At 41.8% G+C, this 21,292-nt stretch overlaps 1 protein-coding gene across 1 annotated transcript in view; it reads right to left on the bottom strand.

The window, feature by feature from the left end:
* Positions 1 to 21,292, bottom strand: part of LOC134207290 (frizzled-3) — a 170,404-nt gene that overhangs the window by 99,863 nt on the left and 49,249 nt on the right. The window contains exon 2 of the mRNA XM_062683014.1: positions 11,623 to 11,728. Within this exon, the coding sequence (XP_062538998.1) occupies positions 11,623 to 11,625 (3 nt within the window). The 5' untranslated portion in view covers positions 11,626 to 11,728. The remainder of the gene's footprint in view (positions 1 to 11,622; positions 11,729 to 21,292) is intronic.

Raw genomic sequence — 21,292 nt, 5'->3', positions numbered from 1 at the left:
GTAGAGAAATATTGGAACATCATCATGCGAAACCGCGAGAAGACGCGAAAGACGGTTATAGACAGCGAGATGCAGTTCATGGAAGCGAGGAAAGTGACCAAGGAGTGTGAAATCCCTTTGTACCACTGTGACCATTCATAAGAATATTGTTTATAGGAATGTTGTCTTAATACCATTCAGAGTATTCACAGGGGGATTTCGCAAACAATAATTCTGAAGCATCTTGAAGCGGATTCAAGTACGAGACACTGAATACGGCCTAATTATAGAGGTTGAAATGCATATCTGTAAATATTACATAGTGGCGGAATTAAATGGATCAGTTACTAACAGTAGTAACAAAAAATTGAAAACACTTCAAACGACAAGTATCACTTTGAACCAGGCACTTCGAACTAGACCAGTGATTGTACTCAGAACTCAGTTGTTGAGTTGGAGTAGTTTGTTGCAAGTACAGTCGATGAACAAAACAAAAATCAGTGATCTCGTAGTTTTGTTGTCCACACGCATCACGTTTCATCGCATTTTCATTAGTGCACTTCACTTTGAGTTTGAGTTCAGTTGGTAAATTGTCTTCTAACAAACGTTTAATCTTGCGTTTTAATCTGGATAGATCGGCGATTGCTATTGAGTTAAATAAACGCAAGATTAAACGCTTGTTAGAAGACAATTTACCAACGAACCAACTAAACTCAATGTTCCAAGTGCGCTCTAATGAATATAGCCAATAATGAAAACCCGTATCATCGTGATGCACGTGTGGACGACAACTTCCAAGATGACGACAAAGTACAATTCAACATTGCATTGATCAACACTCTCATTATCATCTGCCTTTCTTAGGAATGTATAGAGCTACGAGATCACTTTTTTTTTTTTTTTTTTTTTTTTTTTTTTTTTTTTTTTTTAACTAATTTTATTTTAACTAATTTTATTTGCTAATTATCTAATACATGCATTTATCTCTTAGACTAGGTGTTCCGTGTTTTCTTAACACTATCATCCTTATTTGCTATGTTACGCTTTTAGATATTATTAATACATTTCAATTGCCTCTGGCAGTTACGATATTTCCTCTGGTTGAATTAAACCATGTAGGAATTACAATGTTTTCTACTTAAACCAAAACTTAACCTAATTTATACTAAGGGTATTGGAGCTAATCGTTGCAATAGAAGATTGCAACGATTTTTGTCTAAAATTGAGATTATTTTGTTGGACATTTGTTGCAATGTCTCAATATTAGAAATCCTATGAAGTCATTGGTACTATACCACGGAGGAACCTTCTGAATCATTTTCAAAATTTTATTTTGAATCCTCTGAAGTGCCTTCTTTCTGGTATTGCAGCAACTAGTCCATATTGGCACAGCATACAACATGGCTGGTCTAAAATTTGTTTGTAAATCAAAAGTTTGTTCTTAAGACAAAGTTTTGATTTTCTGTTTATAAGTGGATATAGACACTTAAATATATTTGTTACATTTGGCTTGAAGGCCTTCAATGTGATTTTTAAAGTTAATTTTGATCTAGCAGAAGTCCTAAATATTTAGCTTCTCACTAGACCAATTAATTGGAACCCCATTCATAGTGACAATATGTCTGCTAGAAGGTTTCAAATAAGAAGCTTCCTTGGCTTATGTGGGAAAATTATAAGCTGAGTTTTGGAAGCATTCGGAGAAATTATCCATTTTTGCAAATAAGTGCAAAAAATATCCAAACTTTTTGCAATTTACTACAAATGACACGAAGGTTTCGCCCTTTGGCTGAGAGACTCTGTGTCATCTGCAAACAAAGATTTTTGACACCCTGGTGGTAAATCAGGTAAGTCAGAAGTAAAAATGTTATACAAAATGGGCCCCAGTATGCTGCCTTAGAACACTAGTTTTACAGGTAATCTATCAGATTTAGAATTCTGATAGTTTACCTGCAGTGAGCGATCTGATAAATAATTTTGGATCAGTTTAATAATGTACAGAGGAAAATTAAAATTCATCAATTTTACAATCAAACCTTCATGCCAAACACTATCAAATGCTTTCTATATCAAGAAGAGCAACTCCAGTCGAATATCCTTCAGATTTGTTGAGCTGAATTAAGTTCGTAACTCTTAATAACTGATGAGTGGTTGAATGCCCATGGCGAAAACCAAATTGCTCATCAGCAAAAATAGAATTGTTGCCATTAATATGAACCATCATTCTATTTAAAATAATCTTTTCAAACAGTTTGCTTATTGAAGAAAGCAAACTGATTGGGCGATAAATAGAAGCCTCAGTTGGATTTTGTCCGGCTTCAAAATTGGAACAACTTTAGGGCGTTTTTCCATTTATCTGGGAAGTATGCTAATTGAAAACATTTGTTAAATAAATTAACCAAAAAGGATAAAGAGCTCTCAGGAAGTTTTTTTATAAGTATGTAGAAAATACCATCATCACCCTCGGCTTTCATATTTTTAAATTCTTTCTAGTAATAGATCTCACTTCATCCAAATTAGTTCCCAACGAAGGGTCAAAACATTATCTTGGTTGAGAATGTCTTCGAAGCTTCGTGTAACCTGATCCTCAATTGGACTAGTGAGACCTAGACTAAAATTATGGGCACCTCGAACTGCTGAGCAAGTTTTTGAGCCTTTTCGCCATTTGTTAATAAAATTTTATTTCCTCTTTAAGCGCTGGAATTGGCTTTTGAGGTTTTTCAAGAATTTTCGTTAATTTCCAAAAAGGTTTCGAACTGGGATCCAACTTCGAGACATTATTCTCAAAGTTGGTATTTCTCAGAATAGCGAAACGTTTTTTAATTTCATTTTGCAAATCTCGCCAAATAACTTTTAAAGTAGGATCGCGAGTTCTTTGGTATTGTCTTCGCTTCACATTTTTAAGATGGATCAGTAGCTGGAGATCGTCGTCAATAATAATGAAGTTGAATTTAATTTCACATTTAGGAATTGCACTCTGGTTTCGACAATTAAATTTGTCAAAGATACGAGAGCATTATCAGTATCACTTTTGGTATCGAGAGGAATATCAACATGAAAATTCCTATCGATATACGTTTTTGAGAGAATCCCAATCAGCTCTATGATAATTAAAAGTAGAGCTTGATTGGATTATAAATGGCTTCTTGTGAGATTTCAAATGTCACAGGAAGGTGATTAGCGTCAAAGTCAGCCTGAGTTACCAATTGGCCACACAGCTGACTTGAATCCGTTAAAACTAAATCAATTGTAGAAGGATTTCGACTGGAAGAAAAAACAAGTTGGTCCATTGGGATATTGAATAGTATAATATCCCGCAGAACAATCTTCAAATAAAATTTTACCATTGGAATTGCTTTGAGCATTATTCCATGAACGGTGTTTGGCATTGAAGTCACCAATTACGAAGAATTTAGATTTGTTGCGAGTCAGAATTTGAAGATCAGCTTTTTGCATTGAAAAGGCAAGTAAGCTGCAATGAAGGAAAATTTTCCAAAATTTGTTTCAACAGAAACTCCCAAGGTTTCAAAAACTTTGGTTTTGAATGAAGAAAATAATTTATGTTTGATACGTCTATTGATGACAATGGCGACCCCACCACAGGCGCTGTCAAGACGATCATTTCTGTAGATAAAATAATTTGGATCTCTTTTAATGGAGAGTCCTGGTTTTAAATAGGTTTCTGTTATAATGGCAATATGCACATTATGAACTGTTAGGAAGTTGAATAATTCATCTTCCTTACCCTTTAGAGAGCGGGCATTCCAATTTAGAACTTTCACACAATTATTTGGATCCATTGAAACGGAGTCCGATAACAATTTTGTGTGTGCTTTATACCAACCTGAACAGCTTCAGAATGAGTATTTGTTTTGAACATTGCATCAACTATGTGATGCAATTGTTCAGTTAAAAAATCAGGTCAGAAGCAGTCATGCTACCTGAATCGGCAACATGACCATTATTTTCCGTTGGGACATGGGTATAAACCTCATTTTGAGAAGAAAAATTTTGTCTACCAGCAGCGATGTTTGCATACTACCCGTTGCTTGCTACCCGTTGACGAGCGGCAAAATTTGTTTGTGAATTGTGGTGGGTATGAATTGCTCGACCGGTAACTGGTTTCGAAATTTGAGCGTTTGAAAAATTTCTACCCGTCGAATCTGGGATCCGATTGGAATTTCCCGTCATCAATTTTGCACGGGAATTCAAAACTTTTTTGCGTGAAGGGCATTCCCAGAAATTGATTTATGATTACCCCACAATTTGCAGTAATTTAAATTTATTGAATCTTCTCTCACAGGACAAGCGTCCTTGGCGTGAGAGGTTCCACCACAAATCATGCATTTAGCATCCATGTGGCAATGTTTGGTTCCAGACCCCACTTTTGGCACTTACGGCACTGAGTGGGATTTTGAAATTTCCCCAGGCTCAGTGGAAATGTTCCCATGTAACACGGACATGGGACATAATACAGGCCTTTTCCAACTTTTTCATATTATTTAGTTCACTTTCGTTAAAATGAACTAAATAAAATTCTTGAGAAATGCCCTTTGGAAGTACCAGAGTGGATTTTTTCATCTTAATTACTTGGACTGGTGAAAATCCAAGTAATTCAGAAATTTCAATTTAATCTCATCCAGTGATTTGTCATCACTGGGCAGACCTTTCAAGACGACTTTGAACAATCGCTCAGTTTTGTCGTCGTATGTGAAGAATTTATGGCGCTTCTCAGTTAAATACTGGAGAAGACGTTTGCGATCGTCAAAGCGATCCCGGCAAAACGCGGCAGTCACCCTTCCTAGCATCTGAAATGAAACCTTGATCCCCTGAAGGTTACTTAAGATTTCATTCTGAAAGCCAGAAAACTCGGCAACAGATACCACAATTGGCATAATCCGTTGTTGTTTCGCATGAATCGAATCACCTGGGCTAGAGGTAGATTCGATTTCCTCAAATTCGTTATTAATCAAATCGAACTGATTGCTCAGTTCGATGGGGAGAAGAAATAATGTCAACGTTAGATTTAGAAGGAATATCTGAAGTCTCCAGCTTCCTTTTTTTCCGCGCTTGGGCAGGACAGTCTTGAAACCTTGTTTCTTTGAAGGAAGTGGAGAATTCAGAGACTCCCCTTCCTCTTGTTTTTATTAATACTCATTGCTGAGCGTGGAGACGTGACCTTCTTAGAGGTTTTTTCCCAGAACGGTGTCCCTGCAGGATTACCACCGCTTGTCGGAATTTTACTTCCGCAAACGGGTCCAACGTAAAACGAAGGCACGGGTCCTTGCAAAGATCGTAACGGGATCAGTGGGTAGAAATAGCGCTAAGAAGCACCGTTGAAATTAAAATAGCTTCGGGTAGTATTAAAAACTTCCTTCCGCAAAGAGAAAGAACCGCACAGCACGAAAGCACGATGCGGTGAGCTACGAGATCACTGATTTTTTGTTTTGTTCATCGACTGTATTTGCAACAAATTATCACGTAAAGTTCGACGTTCTACTCCAACTCAACAACTGAGTTCTGAGTGCAATCATGGGTCTAGTGCCTGCTTCAAAGTAATTCCTGTCGTTTGAGGTGTTTTCAATTTTTTGTTACTTCTATTGGTAATTGATCCATTTAATTCCGTCACTTTGTAATCTTCACAGATATGTATTTTAACCTCAACAATTAGACCGTATTTAGTGTCTCTTGAATCGACTTCAAATGCTGCAGAATTAATGTTTGCCAATTCCTCCTGTAAATACTCTTAAATGGTATTAAGACACTATTCCTATAAATAATCGCAGTGGTACAAAGGGCTCTCACACTCCTTGGTCACTTTCCTCACTACTTTAAACTGCATCTCGCTGTCTGTAGCTGGCTTCTTGAGGTTTCGCATGACGATGTTCCAATATTTCTCTACTGGCCGCAGCTCCGGCGTGTTGCGAGGGTTCATCTCCTTGGGGATTTTTGCGGCATGCCACTCTAGTTGAAGGGGTTGAATGCTCGCCTAGGTCTATGAGAGCGGACGCAGTATCAAATGCTTGTTGGTGTTCGGATATTACCAATCTTTCTAACGAAACACAGTTTTGTTGTTTGTCACTCTAAGCTGAAAGATGTATTCATCGTTAATAATCACGTCGCTACTTCAATAATGATTACAAACTCACAATTTTGGTGTTCTACCACAAAGTGTAGGTTATGTATATCCCTCACCTTCTTCTCGACGACAATGTGCAGATCGATTCCAGTAATCCTATCTTTAAATTCAATTGGGTCAAACAGAGCCACATCTTTTATATTGTAATGAAAAACTTACAAGTAAACCGGTTTGTTACCGAGTATCTCAAAGTATTCAATCGCCAACCAACTAATAATGAGATAGGGAATATTTTACAAATTTCCTCGATGCCTGATATCAAATTCAACTAATTAATTCAACACGTAAGTTAGCTAGTCATCCTCGATCTGTCATTTCGTTTTGTCTTTCCTTCGTTTGCACTAACCGTTTTCACTGACATATGTCACTGTCATCTACTTGCCCTATACGATAATTTTAGCAACAATACAATCTAACAAGAGGCTGACTGCTGTGACGTAACATCCCCCCTCCCGTAAAGGGTAGTGAAAGCTAAACCTATTGAACATCTTCACTAGGTACTCCAACGTCCAGTAATGCAAGTTTCACCGCTGGCCTTCTGTACACTCTGCACTCTGTAGCTGTACGAATCAAAGCTTGACGCACGCGCCAATACGTCCCAGGAGAACCTTCTCGACTCGTCCTCTAACATACTGGTTCCTTACTGTTGTGCCAACCATGTGCACTAAATCCCCTTCTTGAATATCTCGTACTTCCTCAAACCACCTACCATGACGCGTAATCACCGGCAGATATTATTTAATCCACCTTGAACTTGTGCCCAACAGCTTCGAAAATTTGTTCGATGTTCCTTACATTCTGATGGTGGCTGTTTGACTCCTGACCAGAGTCTCTTAATTCTAGTGTATACATGGATGAGACAGTGTGCCATGAGCTACAAAAGCTCACGTAGCACCGATTCAGTGCGACGAGAGAAGCTAGCGCGCGCATAAAATAACATGAGACTCATCTCATGCGCTAGGAATGCATAGCTGGCGTTACTTAGGCGACGATATTATTGAATGAAAATTTCCCGCCCAAGCTGTTTTACGCACCTCCGCTGTTGTTTGCAAAGGTTTGCCATGGCAAACATCGCATGAGCTCGTCGCATTGAGATGTCTCAATGCGACTCACCAATGTTAATGTGAGGTACACAAGCTTCGTGAGACTCGCGTGCGCTAAATTTTATGTGCGCGTAGCAGTCGTTGCTCAATCTCATCCCTTTTTGTACGCGTGCATGATGTCTGCTCCTGACGAACTTCCCAAAAGAAAATGATTAGGGGTCAAAGATTCTTCCACTGCAGTCTCCAGTGGAAGATAAGTGAGAGGACGAGAATCAATCATTGCCTTTGCGTCTAATAATACCGTCTCAAGCACTTCATCCAATGGACGACGTGGATTATCGATGATTGTCCCAATCGCATTATTCACAGAGCGCACTGAGCGCTCCCAAGCCCCTCCCATATGTGGGGCATCCGGTGGGTTGAAGTTCCAACGTGTATTGGTATTGGTAAACGTATTTGCCAGAACCTCGTTCATTTTAGCAACCTCTTGTTGTAATTTCTTGTTAGCGCCTGCAAAACACGTTCCATTGTCGCTAAAGAATTCCACCGGCGCTCCGCGACGACCAATAAAGCGCCGTATAGCCATCATACATGATTCGCTGGTTAAACTGTGTACTAATTCGAGGTGTATCGCACGCATCATGAGGCACGTGAAAAGTACAACCCAGCGCTTCACTTTTGAGCGACCTACTTTCACTGTCACTGGGCCAAAATAATCTACGCCAACGTAAGTAAACGGCCTCACAAAAGGTGTTACAGGTAAAGCTAAGCTAAAGCTAAGCTAAAGCTAAGCTAAAGCTAAGCTAAAGCTAAGCTAAAGCTAAGCTAAAGCTAAGCTAAAGCTAAGCTAAAGCTAAGCTAAAGCTAAGCTAAAGCTAAGTTGTTAAGCTAAGCTAAAGTTGTTAAAGCTAAGCTTAAAGCTAAGCTTAAAGCTAAGCTAAAGTTAAGCTAAAGTTGTTAAAGCTGTTAAGCTAAAGCTAAGCTAAAGTTAAGCTAAAGCTGTTAAAGCTGCCCCAGCCCTAAGCCCAGCCTGGAAAGCCCCAGCCCAGCTGCTAGCCCCAGTCTGGGCCCAGCCCCGCCCAGCCCGCTCCAGCCCCGCCCGCCCAGCCCCCCAGCCCCAGCCCAGCCCCGGCCCCGCCCAGCCTGCCCCAGCCCTGGGGCCCGCCCCAGCTGCCTGCCCCGTCTGCCCAGCCCCCGCCCAGCCCGCCCCCAGCCCCGTCTCAGCCCCGCCTCAGCCCGCCCGTGCCCGGCCTGCCCGCCCGCCTCAGCCCTGGCTCCAGCCTGGCTCCCAGCCTGCCTGTGCCTCCGCCTCAGCCCGCCCGCCAGCCTGGCTCAGCCTGCCTCGCGCCCTGCCTCCGCCTGCCCCCGGCCTCAGCCTCCTGGGCTCAGCCTGCCTCAGCCTGCCTGGCTCAGCCTGCCCGCTCAGCCTGGGCTCAGCCCTGCCTGCCTGCCTCAGCTGCCTCAGCTCAGCCTGGCCTCAGCCTGGGCTCAGCAGCCTGCTCAGCCTGCCAGCCCGCCCCAGCCCCGCTCAGCCTGCGCCTGCCCCACCAGTGCCTGTCTCAGCTCGGCCCAGCCTGGCCCAGCCTGGCTCAGCCCCTCAGCCCTGGGCCTCAGCCTGGGCTCAGCCCCGCCCCAGCCTCGCCCCCAGCCTGGCCTGCCACTGCCCAGCCCTGGGCTCAGCTCAGCCCACCAGCCCGCCTGCCCCCCCAGCTCAGCCAGCCCGCCCCAGCCTGGCCCCAGCCCTGCTCAGCCCGCCCGCCCAGTCTCAGCCCCAGCTGTCTCCCCCAGCCTGGGCCTCAGCCCGCCCGCTCAGCCTGGCTCAGCCCTGGGCCTCAGCCTCACCAGCTCACCCTGCCTGGGCCCAGCCTGCTCGTGCTTCGCCTCAGCCCTGCTCAGCCCGCCTGCCTCAGCCCGCAGCTCCCCAGCCTGGCTCAGCCTGCCTCAGCCTCCTGGGCTCAGCCTGCCTGCCCGCCTCAGCTCCGCCTCAGCCTGGCCTCAGCCTGCCTGCCTGGCCTCAGCCTCAGCTCAGCCTGCCTGCCTCAGCCTGGGCTCAGCCCTGCCTGTGCCCGGCCTCAGCTCACAGCCTGCCCAGCCTGGGCTCAGCTCCGCTCAGCCTCGGCTCAGCCTGCTCAGCCTGCCTCAGCCTGGGCTCAGCCCAGCCTGCGCCTGCTCAGCCTGCCTGCCTGCCTCAGCCTGCCTGCTCAGCCTGGGCTCGTGCCTGGCTCAGCTGGCCAAGTGCCTGCTTAAAGTTGCTTAAAGCCTGCCAAAGCTAAAGCTAAAGTTAAAGCTTCAGCTCAGCTCAAGCTGCTTAAAGCTGTTTGCCTGCTTAAAGCCTAAAGCTAAGCTAAAGCTAAGCTAAAGCTAAGCTAAAGCTAAGCTAAAGCTAAGCTAAAGCTAAGCTTAAGCTAAGCTAATTCAGCTGGAGAAGTTCAAATTGAAAAAATCAAAAAATAATACTCGATACTTCTTCTTCGTCGAAGATTCTACATTTCAACTGGAACCTTGCCTGCTTTTAGCGTTCTATTAGCATTTCCATAGTTATTAATTTAAAAGCTTTTATATGGCCGACATTGTATGAGTATGTAGCTCGAGTAGCAATTAAGTACAATGGATACATGCCGAATTATACCTTCAAATTAGATCCTAGAAAAATCGCTTATCGAATTTCTTCCTTTCGAATCTTGAGGAAATTAAAATTATCTGTTTCTTTTCATCTGTCAAAAAGTTTCTCCCTCTCTTTCGTTTGAACTCTAAAATATTTTTTTTTTTTGAAAATGTCTCCGAGAATTTTTCTCAAAAGAGATTTTTTTACCGGAATTCAACTAGGGAGTGAGTGCTAGTAATGGACCCCTTAACGAATGAAATTTACTACAGTTGCTCCGCTAGAACAAGCATCTTCACAAACTACAGTTCTGTTGCACCAGATGACAAGCAACAGGTATCAGCATCGTGTTTCGTACATAAAACTAGCCAAAACATTTATTTTTACTACTAAAGCAAGCATTTTAAAATTATGTAGCTAGCATGCCTATTATGGCCACCCCCGGGTCCATAATACGCAACGTCGAGTTTGTTTATATACGTATTATGGTCCCCCATTTGATTTACATGTTCCATTCCCACATGTTCCTTGTGCCTATAATGGACCCCCCTTGTGTGCTAGTAATGGACCCTTTAGCATATTTACATTTACAAATTAGTTAATATAACTAAATTTCTGCTTCCCTGTCCATAACAAATGTATGGAACTGTTGTCCTGTTACATGAAGCAACTTCTCCCGAAGGAAGTTTGCAGAAAATAGTCAATTCCAACGTTTAATTTGATTTTGTTCAGGGGGTCCATTATACGCATGGGGTCCATTACTAGCACTCACTCCCTACTGTCATTTAAGCACAAGCCTCCTTGAATGCAAATTTAAATCTTCTCGCGCTTTCAAGGCCTCATTACTCAATATGGAAGCAGGGTACAGCTGTCATCCTTTTCGTATTATTTATTCTTTTTATGAACTCATCATTCTTTGGACGATAATGGAGCAATAATTAGGGGAACTGCTTCATTTTCTAATTCACATATATTCATCTCATCGCGAAACAAAGAAATATGGCACTAATTTCGTCGCTTCTTTATGCTAACATGCGTGCTCACTGCTGAAATCACAAAAATAAGAAACAAATCAAATACCTTTTCATTGCTTTGTTTTTTTGTGGGATGAATATCGGAGCAATGAGATGAAGTCCAGGAGCAGTAACCCTATGTGACTTGTCCGCAATAAATCATTTATTTAATTGTTCGTCTTTCAAATATCCATTCAACGGAACGTCATTAGACTATATGTACCAAGATTATGAATTCAAAAATCCGCTTTCGACCAAGTCTATGAAGATGATTTATTCTGAAATATGATTTCGAATAAATGTCCTTTCGACTAAACGTCATTCGACCAAATGTTCTACGCCTCTTGTGAATTAAAAATTCTTTTTCGACTAAATGTCCCTTCGAACTAATGCCCATTCGACGTAATGGTCTTTCGACCAAATGTTATTCGACGACATGTCTTTCGATGAAATGGTATTGGTATGGATTTACATATGCCATGTGAGTAGGTTTCATTAGATACCAGTAAGATCGTAAAAAAATCGATTTTTATAACCTACCTGATTTTTATAGTGGAAATTAAGTAACAATTATTTTGATTGTGCATTTTTTGAAATTGAAAATTTACTCTATCGTTATCAGGCTCAGGTTAGGGAGTTACGTTGGCGCAACACGCAAATTAGTCAACAATACGATAATACACCGTTTCTTGGGAAGATTTTTATCACTGCTTCTTCAGCGAACAAAACAAAATAACCGATTTGGCGGGGCGCTGTTTATTGCTAGTCAATACTATTCCACTGCAGGGAATGTAACTGAATTTCGAAAGGTGAATCGTAGAATGCATGTGAACAATGCGAAGCACTTACCATGCTTACTGCAGCACGCAATTCGCCGCCTCCGTGTAGGCAACGTGCATCACAAAACGCTAACGCTGCTGATGGGAATGCTTTGGATTGGAAGAGAGTGCTCAACCTGAAAACAAATACATAGCTAGATTAGTTGATCTTTTTTGGTGTATGTAACTCTGAGATAAAGATAATGACACAATGCTTTTAAGTATTTCAGAATTAGATTATTGGTTTTGGAGTTTATTTTTTGAATTTGTCCTTAACTCGAAACTTTCAAATTCATACTACTGACTACGTAAATAAGAAAATGGAGTATAAATAAGGGAGCAGTGGATGATAAATTTATTTGTAAAGGGATAGCTTATGCGTTATAAGTAGAATAGATAGGGAAAAGGATGTATTTTGGACCACCCTTACCGGGGCTCTTATTTTGAACCACCAAGAGGAATTTGCACTCAATGGTCCAAAATAGGAGTAAGTAAGTAAGTAAGTAAGTAAGTAAGTAAGTAAGTAAGTAAGTAAGTAAGTAAGTAAGTAAGTAAGTAAGTAAGTAAGTAAGTAAGTAAGTAAGTAAGTAAGTAAGTAAGTAAGCAAGTAAGTAAGCACGTAAGCAAGGCAAGGCAAGGTGGCAAGGTGGTGGTGAATTGAGGTAGGTGGGTGGGTGGGTGGTGGTGGTGGTGGTGGTGGTGGCAGGCAGGTGGTGGTGGCAGGTGGTGGGTGGGGTGGGTGGTGGTGGGTGGGTGGTGTGGTGGGGGGTGTGTGGTGGGTGGGGTGGGTGGGGTGGGTGGGTGGGTGGGTGGGTGGGTGGGTGGTGGGTGGGGTGGTGGGTGGGTGGCAGGTGGGTGGGTGGGTGGGTGGGTGGGTGGGTGGGGTGGGGTGGGTGGGGTGGGTGGGTGGGGTGGGGTGGGGTGGGTGGGGTGGGGTGGGTGGGTGGGGTGGTGGGTGGGTGGGGGGGGGTGGGGTGGGTGGGGGGGGTGGGTGGTGGGTGGGTGGGGGGTGGGTGGGTGGGGTGGGTGGGGTTGGTGGGGTGGGGTGTGGTGTGGGTGGGTGGTGTGGTGTGTGGGGTGGGTGGGGTGGGGTGGGGGTGGTGGGGGGTGGGGTTGGGGTGGGTGGTTGGGTGGGTGGTGTGGTGGGTGGGTGGGTGGGTGGGTGGGTGGGGTGGGTGTGGGTGGGGTGGGTGGGGTGGGTTGGTGGGGTGGGGTGGGTGATCATAATAAGCATGTAATAAGTAAAATAAGTAAATAAGTGTAAATACATAATAAATGCGTAAAGTAAATATGTAAGTAAGTAAATAAATAAATAAGTAAATAAATAAGTAAAGTAAAAAGTAAATAAATAAGTAAATAATAAGTAAAGTAAGTAAATAAATAAATAAATAAATAAATAAGTAAATAAGTAAGTAAGTAAATAAAGTAAGTAAAGTAAATAAAAAGTAAATGATAGTAAGTAAGTAAGTAAAGTAAAGTAAGTAAATGCAAAGTAAGTAAATTAAATAGTAAAAGTAAGTAAGTAAGTAAGTAAGTAAGTAAGTAAGTAAGTAAGTAAGTAAGTAAGTAAGTAAGTAAGTAAGTAAGTAAGTAAGTAAGTAAGTAAGTAAGTAAGTAAGTAAGCAAGTTACGAAACAAGTTCATGTGAATGTGTTCTGAAGATATTTTGCCATTTTTTTTCGGGACGGGAGGTTACCGCAGTACTAAAAAATATACATCCGGGATCATGGCGATGACCAATGCCTCAAAAACAAATAGAACCGAATTTTGAAGATGGGAACCGTCATTCTGAAAAATGATGCACCATTTTCTAATTGGCCAATTCTCTGACTTTTCACGGAAGTTTTTCAAACGAGAAACTTTTGTATTTATTTTTACTTTGCAGATCCATTTGAAGTTTAAATCCTGGACTTCCAAATCGGCTCTTGGTGTTAATTGCTAAAAAGCAATTGCAATTTTTCGAATGGATTCTTTTTAGCATAGATTTGTGAGGTACAATGAAGTCGTATTTCAAGAGTCTTCCAAATTTTCGAATGATAAAAAAGTTTTATATTCCTCTTGTATTCGTCACGCGCGATAACGAGTCGGAATCTCCAAATGTAAATGCAGATAAGCGATTCGTTCATTCAAGCTGCCCTGCAACAGCTCCAACAGACGGTGACACTTCATATGTAGGACGGAAGACTTAATTGTAAGCAAGACAGCGGGGAGAAAAAAAAACGTATGTATGGACTTTGATCCGAGCTCGACGATTCGCCGAGTCGAACTAAGCTAAGTCAGCTATCAGCACATCGTAATAACATGCTCAGTACCAACGAATAATTAACCACGAATCACTCACGCAGTAGATGCACTCTTCTCCGAAACTCGTGGCCACGCTTCTTGCTTCATTTTGATTAGATTTCTATTGGATGAGTGTTTTTTTTCGGTTATTTGTGACTGTCTTTGATACGAGCGAATCCCCTCTAGCAACAGAGCTCCGAGTGAGTACAAATTTACTCGACATTTTGGACGCAGCAATGTTGTCGGAAATGCCTTTGCGCCGGTACAGCGATACAGCGTGATCGTTGGATATGGACTTTGCGCCAAGAATTTAGTCATCGCTACCGTGCTCTTTCTTGAAAATTGCGTCAGCTATTTGCGGTTGACTCTGGTAGACGAAAAAGAAAACACATGAATAGGGTTGAGCGTTTGTTGTTCGTCGTTAGTGCACAGATCCCCGTCAGTCGCACATATTGGGAAATAAGTTCACGGGATTTTGCGTTAATTTATTTATGATTGGGTAGAATTTTTAGCCTAACTGAAATCACAATAGATGGGAAAATTCCTAAGGTTCGAGGTAATGTGAAAAACTGTCGCATGATTTAATGACTTGATTGTTCAATCGGATGAAAATCACATCCAACACCCTAAAACTATGAGGCGAACGATAGACACCGCTTCGATAGTCGTAGTACTTGTAGTAGCCTCGCATGATTCGTATCTCTATTATTGCAGTATGCGATGGGTAATTAGATTTACCCCCTCAGAGCAGAAAAAGTATCACAGTACAGTAGACGGTGACGATTGTGACCGACGACTCAGACTTGAACTTTGAGCAATCAACCAGCCTTCTGGTGTGAGCTGTGCGTGGCAATGATCTCACTTCTAGATGCACAATTTCACAAACGCCGGTAATGGATGATGTTCCTGTAGTAAACGTGAGCTGATCTCCCTCAAACGTGTAACATCTGATTACAATATAATTAGATGGCCGATGTTATTTGTCTAAACCGAAGCTAGTCAGGCCACCACGTGACGCAATGTTGCTTCACCTCAACTGTTCTCCGCTCAAAAAGCCATCATTCAGTCACATTCGCTTCGGTTCGGTATCAGTGCAGATAGCGCCAGAGTGGCTTTATCAGCGACTGACCGACTGATGAAAGAAGACGACGAATGCACCGTGTTTTGGTCAACCTTTAGCCCCGCGAGCGCATTCAGTAAGTGTTACCACGTCCTCCGTCTTCGTCGTCGTCGATCATCGCGATGGAATTCCTCGGTTCCTCGAACGAAGCCACACTGCTGAGCGTGTGCTGCTTGGGGATGTGATGATATGCTCCTAATCGCGCCATGTCCAGCGATGATGCACGAGAAACTGGACGAATTTGTTTACTACTGCTTACCGACCCGATCGATGACCACATGATCTAGAAGTGTGAAACACTAGCGAAGCGCTTGATTATCAAGTGTATGTCAGACATTTGTTTTATTTTTATTTAACTTGTTATTTCGAATTTGATCAGTGCTGGTGAGGTGATTTAATATGGGTTAAATTAGAATCCAACCTACAGCAAGTACTAGTTTTTTTTCCAAGTTCAAGGATATTATAATCTTCTCTACCAAATTTCGGAAACACATCTAAACCTTTCACAATGAATTCACACAAAATGTTTTAAGTTCTGTCGAAGGCTTGTCCGTTTTCTATTATACGTCTTTTTGTAAATTTCCACGATTACCCTTCTACTTCTATCCTATATCTACAATACCACTATTCCAACAATACTGCGCAATGTTTCTCGTTTACGCTACGTATGAATTTGTGAGAAGAAAGGCGCTTGACATAGCTAGATTCAATTCCACACTGCCACGTGTCTGCCAATGACAACCGACTGCTGGTTAAAAATTGCGTACTTCGCAGACAGCCTGGTACTTTTATTCTTAGTTCTGACATCAGCCAGAGTGTGTGAGTGCGACCTTGGGAGCCTGTCTAGGATGTGATGAGGTTCGACAGTGGGCTCTGTTTGATTTCTATAAAAAGCTGCATGTAGCCGCATGCAGGCTCCGCCAAAGCGATCGTGTGGTGTCGTTCAAAGCGCACAAGCACTAGTCCTAGTGTTGGGTGGGATACTAAGCAGACCTTACACGACGGCCCTCCGCGGAGACTCCGGCGAGAAGGTTTGGGCAGGCCCAATAAGCCGCCTTTAATACCAACTGTCGCAAGCTATCAAAGCGATCAAGGGCCACTCAAAACGAACAAGCCCAAGTCCAGGCCACGATCCCTACGCAAGTCAAAAACATGCTCTGATTGTTCAACAGTTTCGTTTTCTAGTTTTCTGATGACAATTCGCACTTTCTTCCAGGAAGCTGTCCAAAATCCATTTTGACGTAGGTTCCACCGTCGATGAGCAGGATTATCAACGGGGGTGTGCAGATTTTTTTCTCTCCTCTCGGCTTCCATCTGGAATCATTTTTGACTCGCTGCACGAAACACCATGGAATTTATACCACAGAAAGTCGGCGTCAGGGTATACATACCGCTGTAAAATAATTCTTGCAGCGGTCACTTTCCGTGGCACAATAATGATTCCGGATTCTAACTGGACAGAGCTTTAACACTTCTCAATACCGCCTAGAAGGTAATATCCCGAATTCTGTTCAGCAGAATGCGCTCGTTTGCTGAGACCTTTGTCGGTGAATATCAAAGCGGTTCTTGAGACAACGGACCAGATGATCATACTGTGACAAGTCCTTGATACATTCTGGGAATACGACTTGCGGACTCATCATCTGTTTATGGACTTACAGGCAGCGTACGACTCAGTGAGCGTTCTGTGGTTTGAACATGGCTTTCGGGCAAAGCTTATAAAGCTGATTCGTGCGACGCTGGTTCGAGTGTCATAATATTTGGTGAGACATCTAATTCGTTAGTAACAAAAGATGGATTGATGGTGTCAAACCATTTGGCCGAATGTCGTTTGGCTGAATGCCGTTTGGTCGAATAGTTAAAAAAAATTGACCTCAGATTACGACTAGTGAAGAGTGAGTAATGAGAAGTGAATAATGAGAAGTAGGAAAAGAAAAGCGGGAAGTGAAAAGTAGAAAGAGAAAAGAGACCTGAGAATTGAGAACAGAGAACTTCCTTCTACTTCTTTCTTTTTTTCTTCCTTCTTCTTCCTCTTCTCTGCTTCCTTTTTCCTTCTTCTCTATTCCTTCTTCCTTTTCAATTTTCCCTTCTTTTTTCTTCCTTCCTTCTTCCTTCCTTCTTCCTTCCTTCTTCCTGCCTTCTTCCTTCTTTCTTCTTTCTTCTTCCTCCTTTCTTCTGCCTTCGTCTTACTTCCTTCTTCCTTCCTTCTTCTTTTTTTTCTCTTCGTTTTTTCCTTTTTCCTTCTTCTTTCTTTCTTCGCCTTTCTTCCGTCATCTTTCTTTCTTTATTCTTCTTCCTTTTTTCCTTCTTTATTCTTCCTTTTCCTTTCTCTTTCTTTTTTCTTCTTTATACCTTCTTTTTTCATTCTTCTTCCTTCTTCCTTTTTTCCATGTTTCTCTTCCTTATTTCTTCTTCCTTCTTTCTTCTTCTTTCTTTCTTCTTCCTTCTTATTTCTTCCTTCTTCCTTCTTTCTTTTTTCTCCTCCCTTCTTCCTTCTTCCTTTTTCTCAATCCTTATTCCTGCTTCTTGCTTATTCCTTCTTCCTTTATCCTTCTTTCATCTTTCATCTTCTTTCTTCCTTCACCTCCTTCTTCATTCTTCCTGTTCTTCCTTCTTCCTACTTCTTCAGGCCATTTGGCTCAATAATTTTAAAAAAATACCTCATATTACGAGTAGTGAGGGGTGAGAAGTGAGTAGTGAGAAGTTTGAAATGTGAGATGCGAGAAGTGAGAAGTGAGAGGTGAGATTTGAGAATGAGAAGTGAGAAGTGAGAAGTGGGATGTGAGAAGTGAGAAATGAAAAGTAAGAAAATAAAACTGAGATGTGAAAATCGAGATTTGATAAGTGAGAATTGAGAAATTAGAAATGAGAAGTGTATAGTGAGAAATGAAAGTGAAAAATGAAAAGTTCTTTCTTTTTCCTTCGTTCTTCTTCCCTCTTTCTTTTTCCATCTTTCTTCTTCCACCTTTCTTCTTCTTTTTTCCTTCTATCTTTCATATTTCTTCTTCCTTCTATCTTTCTTATTTCTTCTTCCTTCTTCATAATCTCTTCGTGTATCGACAACGGAACGCTCATCACAAAGCATACCGGAAGCCCCCAAGTCATCCGACACAGTCGAGCCTGTTCTTGTTTGTGGTGACTACAATCAACCTCGATTACAATGGTTAACCGTAGATCACGTGGTCAGCATCTCAGAAACATCCTCGTTGAATGCGGCTGGTGTAGCCCTTCTTGACGGAATGGATTTTGTCAAACTAAGTCAGTGCAACACCATAACGAATGAGCTACAACGCACGCTTGATATTGTGTTCTATAACGTCGATAACACAATTGAAATTGAAGAGTCAGTCGTACCACTCTTGCCAATTGATTCCCATCACCCTCCTTTAACTTTATCTCTACCCGCTATTCATCATTCGTCAGTAAATTCAGATGAGGCGGCAAACAATGATGTAATACTACTGGATTACAAGAAAACTGACTACGCAATGCTCCTACAGTTCCTTTCTAGTGAGGATTGGAACGACATATTAGAGTGCACTGATGTTAACGAAATGACTATACGCTTCTGTGGCGTCATTACTCATTGGCTGGAGTCGAATGTGCCACGCATGAGACGTCGTTTGAAGCCTCCTTGGAGTACCCCGTTGCTTCGCCGGTTGAAAAAAGAGAGAAATTCCGCTCAACGCAAATTAAGAAGGTGTAAAACGGGAGAGAATAAACTAAATTTTAAACGCGCAAGTACAGCATTTTGTAGGCTGAATGGCTATTTGTACAAGTCATATGTAACAAAAGTTCAGATGAATTTACGACGAATTCTCGGAGCTTTTGGAGTTTCGTAAACGGTAAAAGGAAAACCTCAACCATTCCGGCTAACGTGTATCTCAATGAGAAGGAAGCCACGAACAACGCAGAGGCAAGTGAACTATTTGCGGAACACTTCGCGTCAGTTTTCGAAGACGTTGAAGCAAGCGATAGTGAAGCTGAGAATGCATCCGGTGATGTGCCTTTAGACTTTAACAACGTTTGAAGTGACAGAGGATATGGTCATCGCAGCATCAAGGAAACTTAAGAGTTCTTTATCCCCTGGACCTGATGGCATACTAGAGATGGTCGGGTTTCGGGTTTTCAACAATGTCGGGTTCGGGTCGGGTACGGGTTTGTGAGATGATAAAATGTCGGGTTTGGGTCGGGTACGAGTTTAATAAATAAAGTATTGAATATTTTTTATTCGCTTCTGGTAATTTGAAGGCTTGTTCGTTGTTTGGGCCTATACCCTTTTGAGTGTAAAAGAGAAATATAAAATATCTAGTTTGAGTTTTCCGCCAAAAAACGAACAGTGGGTAATGTCTATGACATAACCGCTAAGTGGACGTAGGACTTGACTTGACCATGCCTTTAAGATACATAATAGTGCTGTCCAATGAGAGCTTGAAGTAGCTCGAAGTTTCTCCCTGTCCTGCTTATGCCCGTTTGTTTACAAAAAAGAAGGACGGGAACAACTTCGAGCTACTTCGAGCTGCTCATTAGACAGCACTAATAAGTCCAAATTTCTCACATCAACTATTTTGGATAAATAATCGGCATTGCATACCATTCCCTGGCAAAATCTTCTCATCAAACCGACATAGAAATCAAATCTACCTCGAACAAGAATCATCAAAAAAAAAATTCAGGAAGTATCTGTCCGGTCACGAAATATTAGCCTCGACAGTGGCAACCTTCCCACTGAAGGACTGCCTGAAATAAACCACAAGTTGGCTCAGCAGGGGATGTAGACTGTATCTCAGCCCTTCCACTGGAGGGTCTTCTAATCCGTGCGATAGCGACTGAAGGAGAACATTATTTTTAACTCTTAGAGCCTTGAAAAAGGCTGTTTGCTTCGGCTAAGTGCAAAAAGTAAGAAAACGATCTTTTCAAATAACCGCGAATTTCTAGTGATGGTATAAAAAAGACTGAGTGCTCTGCGAGCGAATGCACTTTTCATTTATACTACTTAATTTTGAATCTTCTCTGCTTTCCAATTGGTGGGCCAATCAGCTAGTGTCTTGTATCCCGCTTCTTTGTCAGCCAAAGCGTCATCATCATCAACGCGTTCGAGAAGAGCTTCTTCTTTTTTACGCTTGTTGTTCGCTGCTGGCGTCTATTTCCTAACGGGACTTTTCGCTTGATACAGGCCAATAAGCCGGGCAAGCGAGCTTAGAATTGCAGTTCAGGTGGGAAGTAGGGTGTTCTTTTCTGAGACAACATTGCTATTAGTAGAAGGAAGGAAACACCCGGACATGGGATTTCGGGTGATAAGATTTAGAATTCATAACATGGGACGATCATTCAGTCACGTTCGCTTTGTGTGCGGTCAGTATCAAATAATGTTTTTCTACATATTTTTTTATCAATGCCAATATTGCATTGATCAATGAATTGATATTTAACGTGTATTTGCTTAGAATTTAGTTTTGGGTCGCGCGGATTTGGCGCAGAATGGATTTTCATGTCGCACGGAAATGGCGTGGATTTGATTTTAGTCGGCGCGGATTTGGCGCGGAAAAAATTTCAGGATCTCCGTAACAACCCTGCAATTTCTATCCCGAAGGGAATTGAAAGCTTTGATTTTTTTTTTTTTTTTTAACTGATTTTATTTGCTAATTATCTAATACATGCATTCATCTCTTAGACTAGGTGTTCCGTGTTTTCTTAACACTATCATCCTTATTTGCTATGTTACGCTTTTAGTTATTATTAATACATTTCAATTGCCTCTGGCAGTTAGAATTTTTTCCTCTGGTTGAATTGAACCATGTAGGAATTACAATGTTTTCAACTTAAACTAAACTTAACCTATTTTATACTAAGGGTACAAGGAGTTGATCGTTGCAATAGAAGATTGCAACGATTTTTGTCTAAAATTGGAAATAATTTTGTTGGACATTTGTTGCAATGTCTCAATATTAGAAATTCTATGAAGGTCATTGGTACTATACCACGGAGGCAACTTCAGAATCATTTTCAAAATTTTATTTTGAATCCTCTGGAGTGCCTTCTTTCTGGTATTGCAGCAACTAGCCCATATTGGCACAGCATACAACATGGCAGGTCTAAAAATTTGTTTGTAAATCAAAAGTTTGTTCTTAAGACAAAGTTTTGATTTTCTGTTTATAAGTGGATATAGACACTCAATATATTTGTTACATTTGGCTTGAAGGCCTTCAATGTGATTTTTAAAAGTTAATTTTTGATCTAGCAGAAGTCCTAAATATTTAGCTTCGCTAGACCAATTAATTGGAACCCCATTCATAGT

Source organism: Armigeres subalbatus, chromosome 1 (assembly GCF_024139115.2).
Source record: "Armigeres subalbatus isolate Guangzhou_Male chromosome 1, GZ_Asu_2, whole genome shotgun sequence".
NCBI classification, from domain to species: Eukaryota; Metazoa; Arthropoda; class Insecta; order Diptera; family Culicidae; genus Armigeres; species Armigeres subalbatus.
Note: the sequence above shows the minus strand (reverse complement) of the source record. Positions and strands in the feature narration are given on the sequence as shown.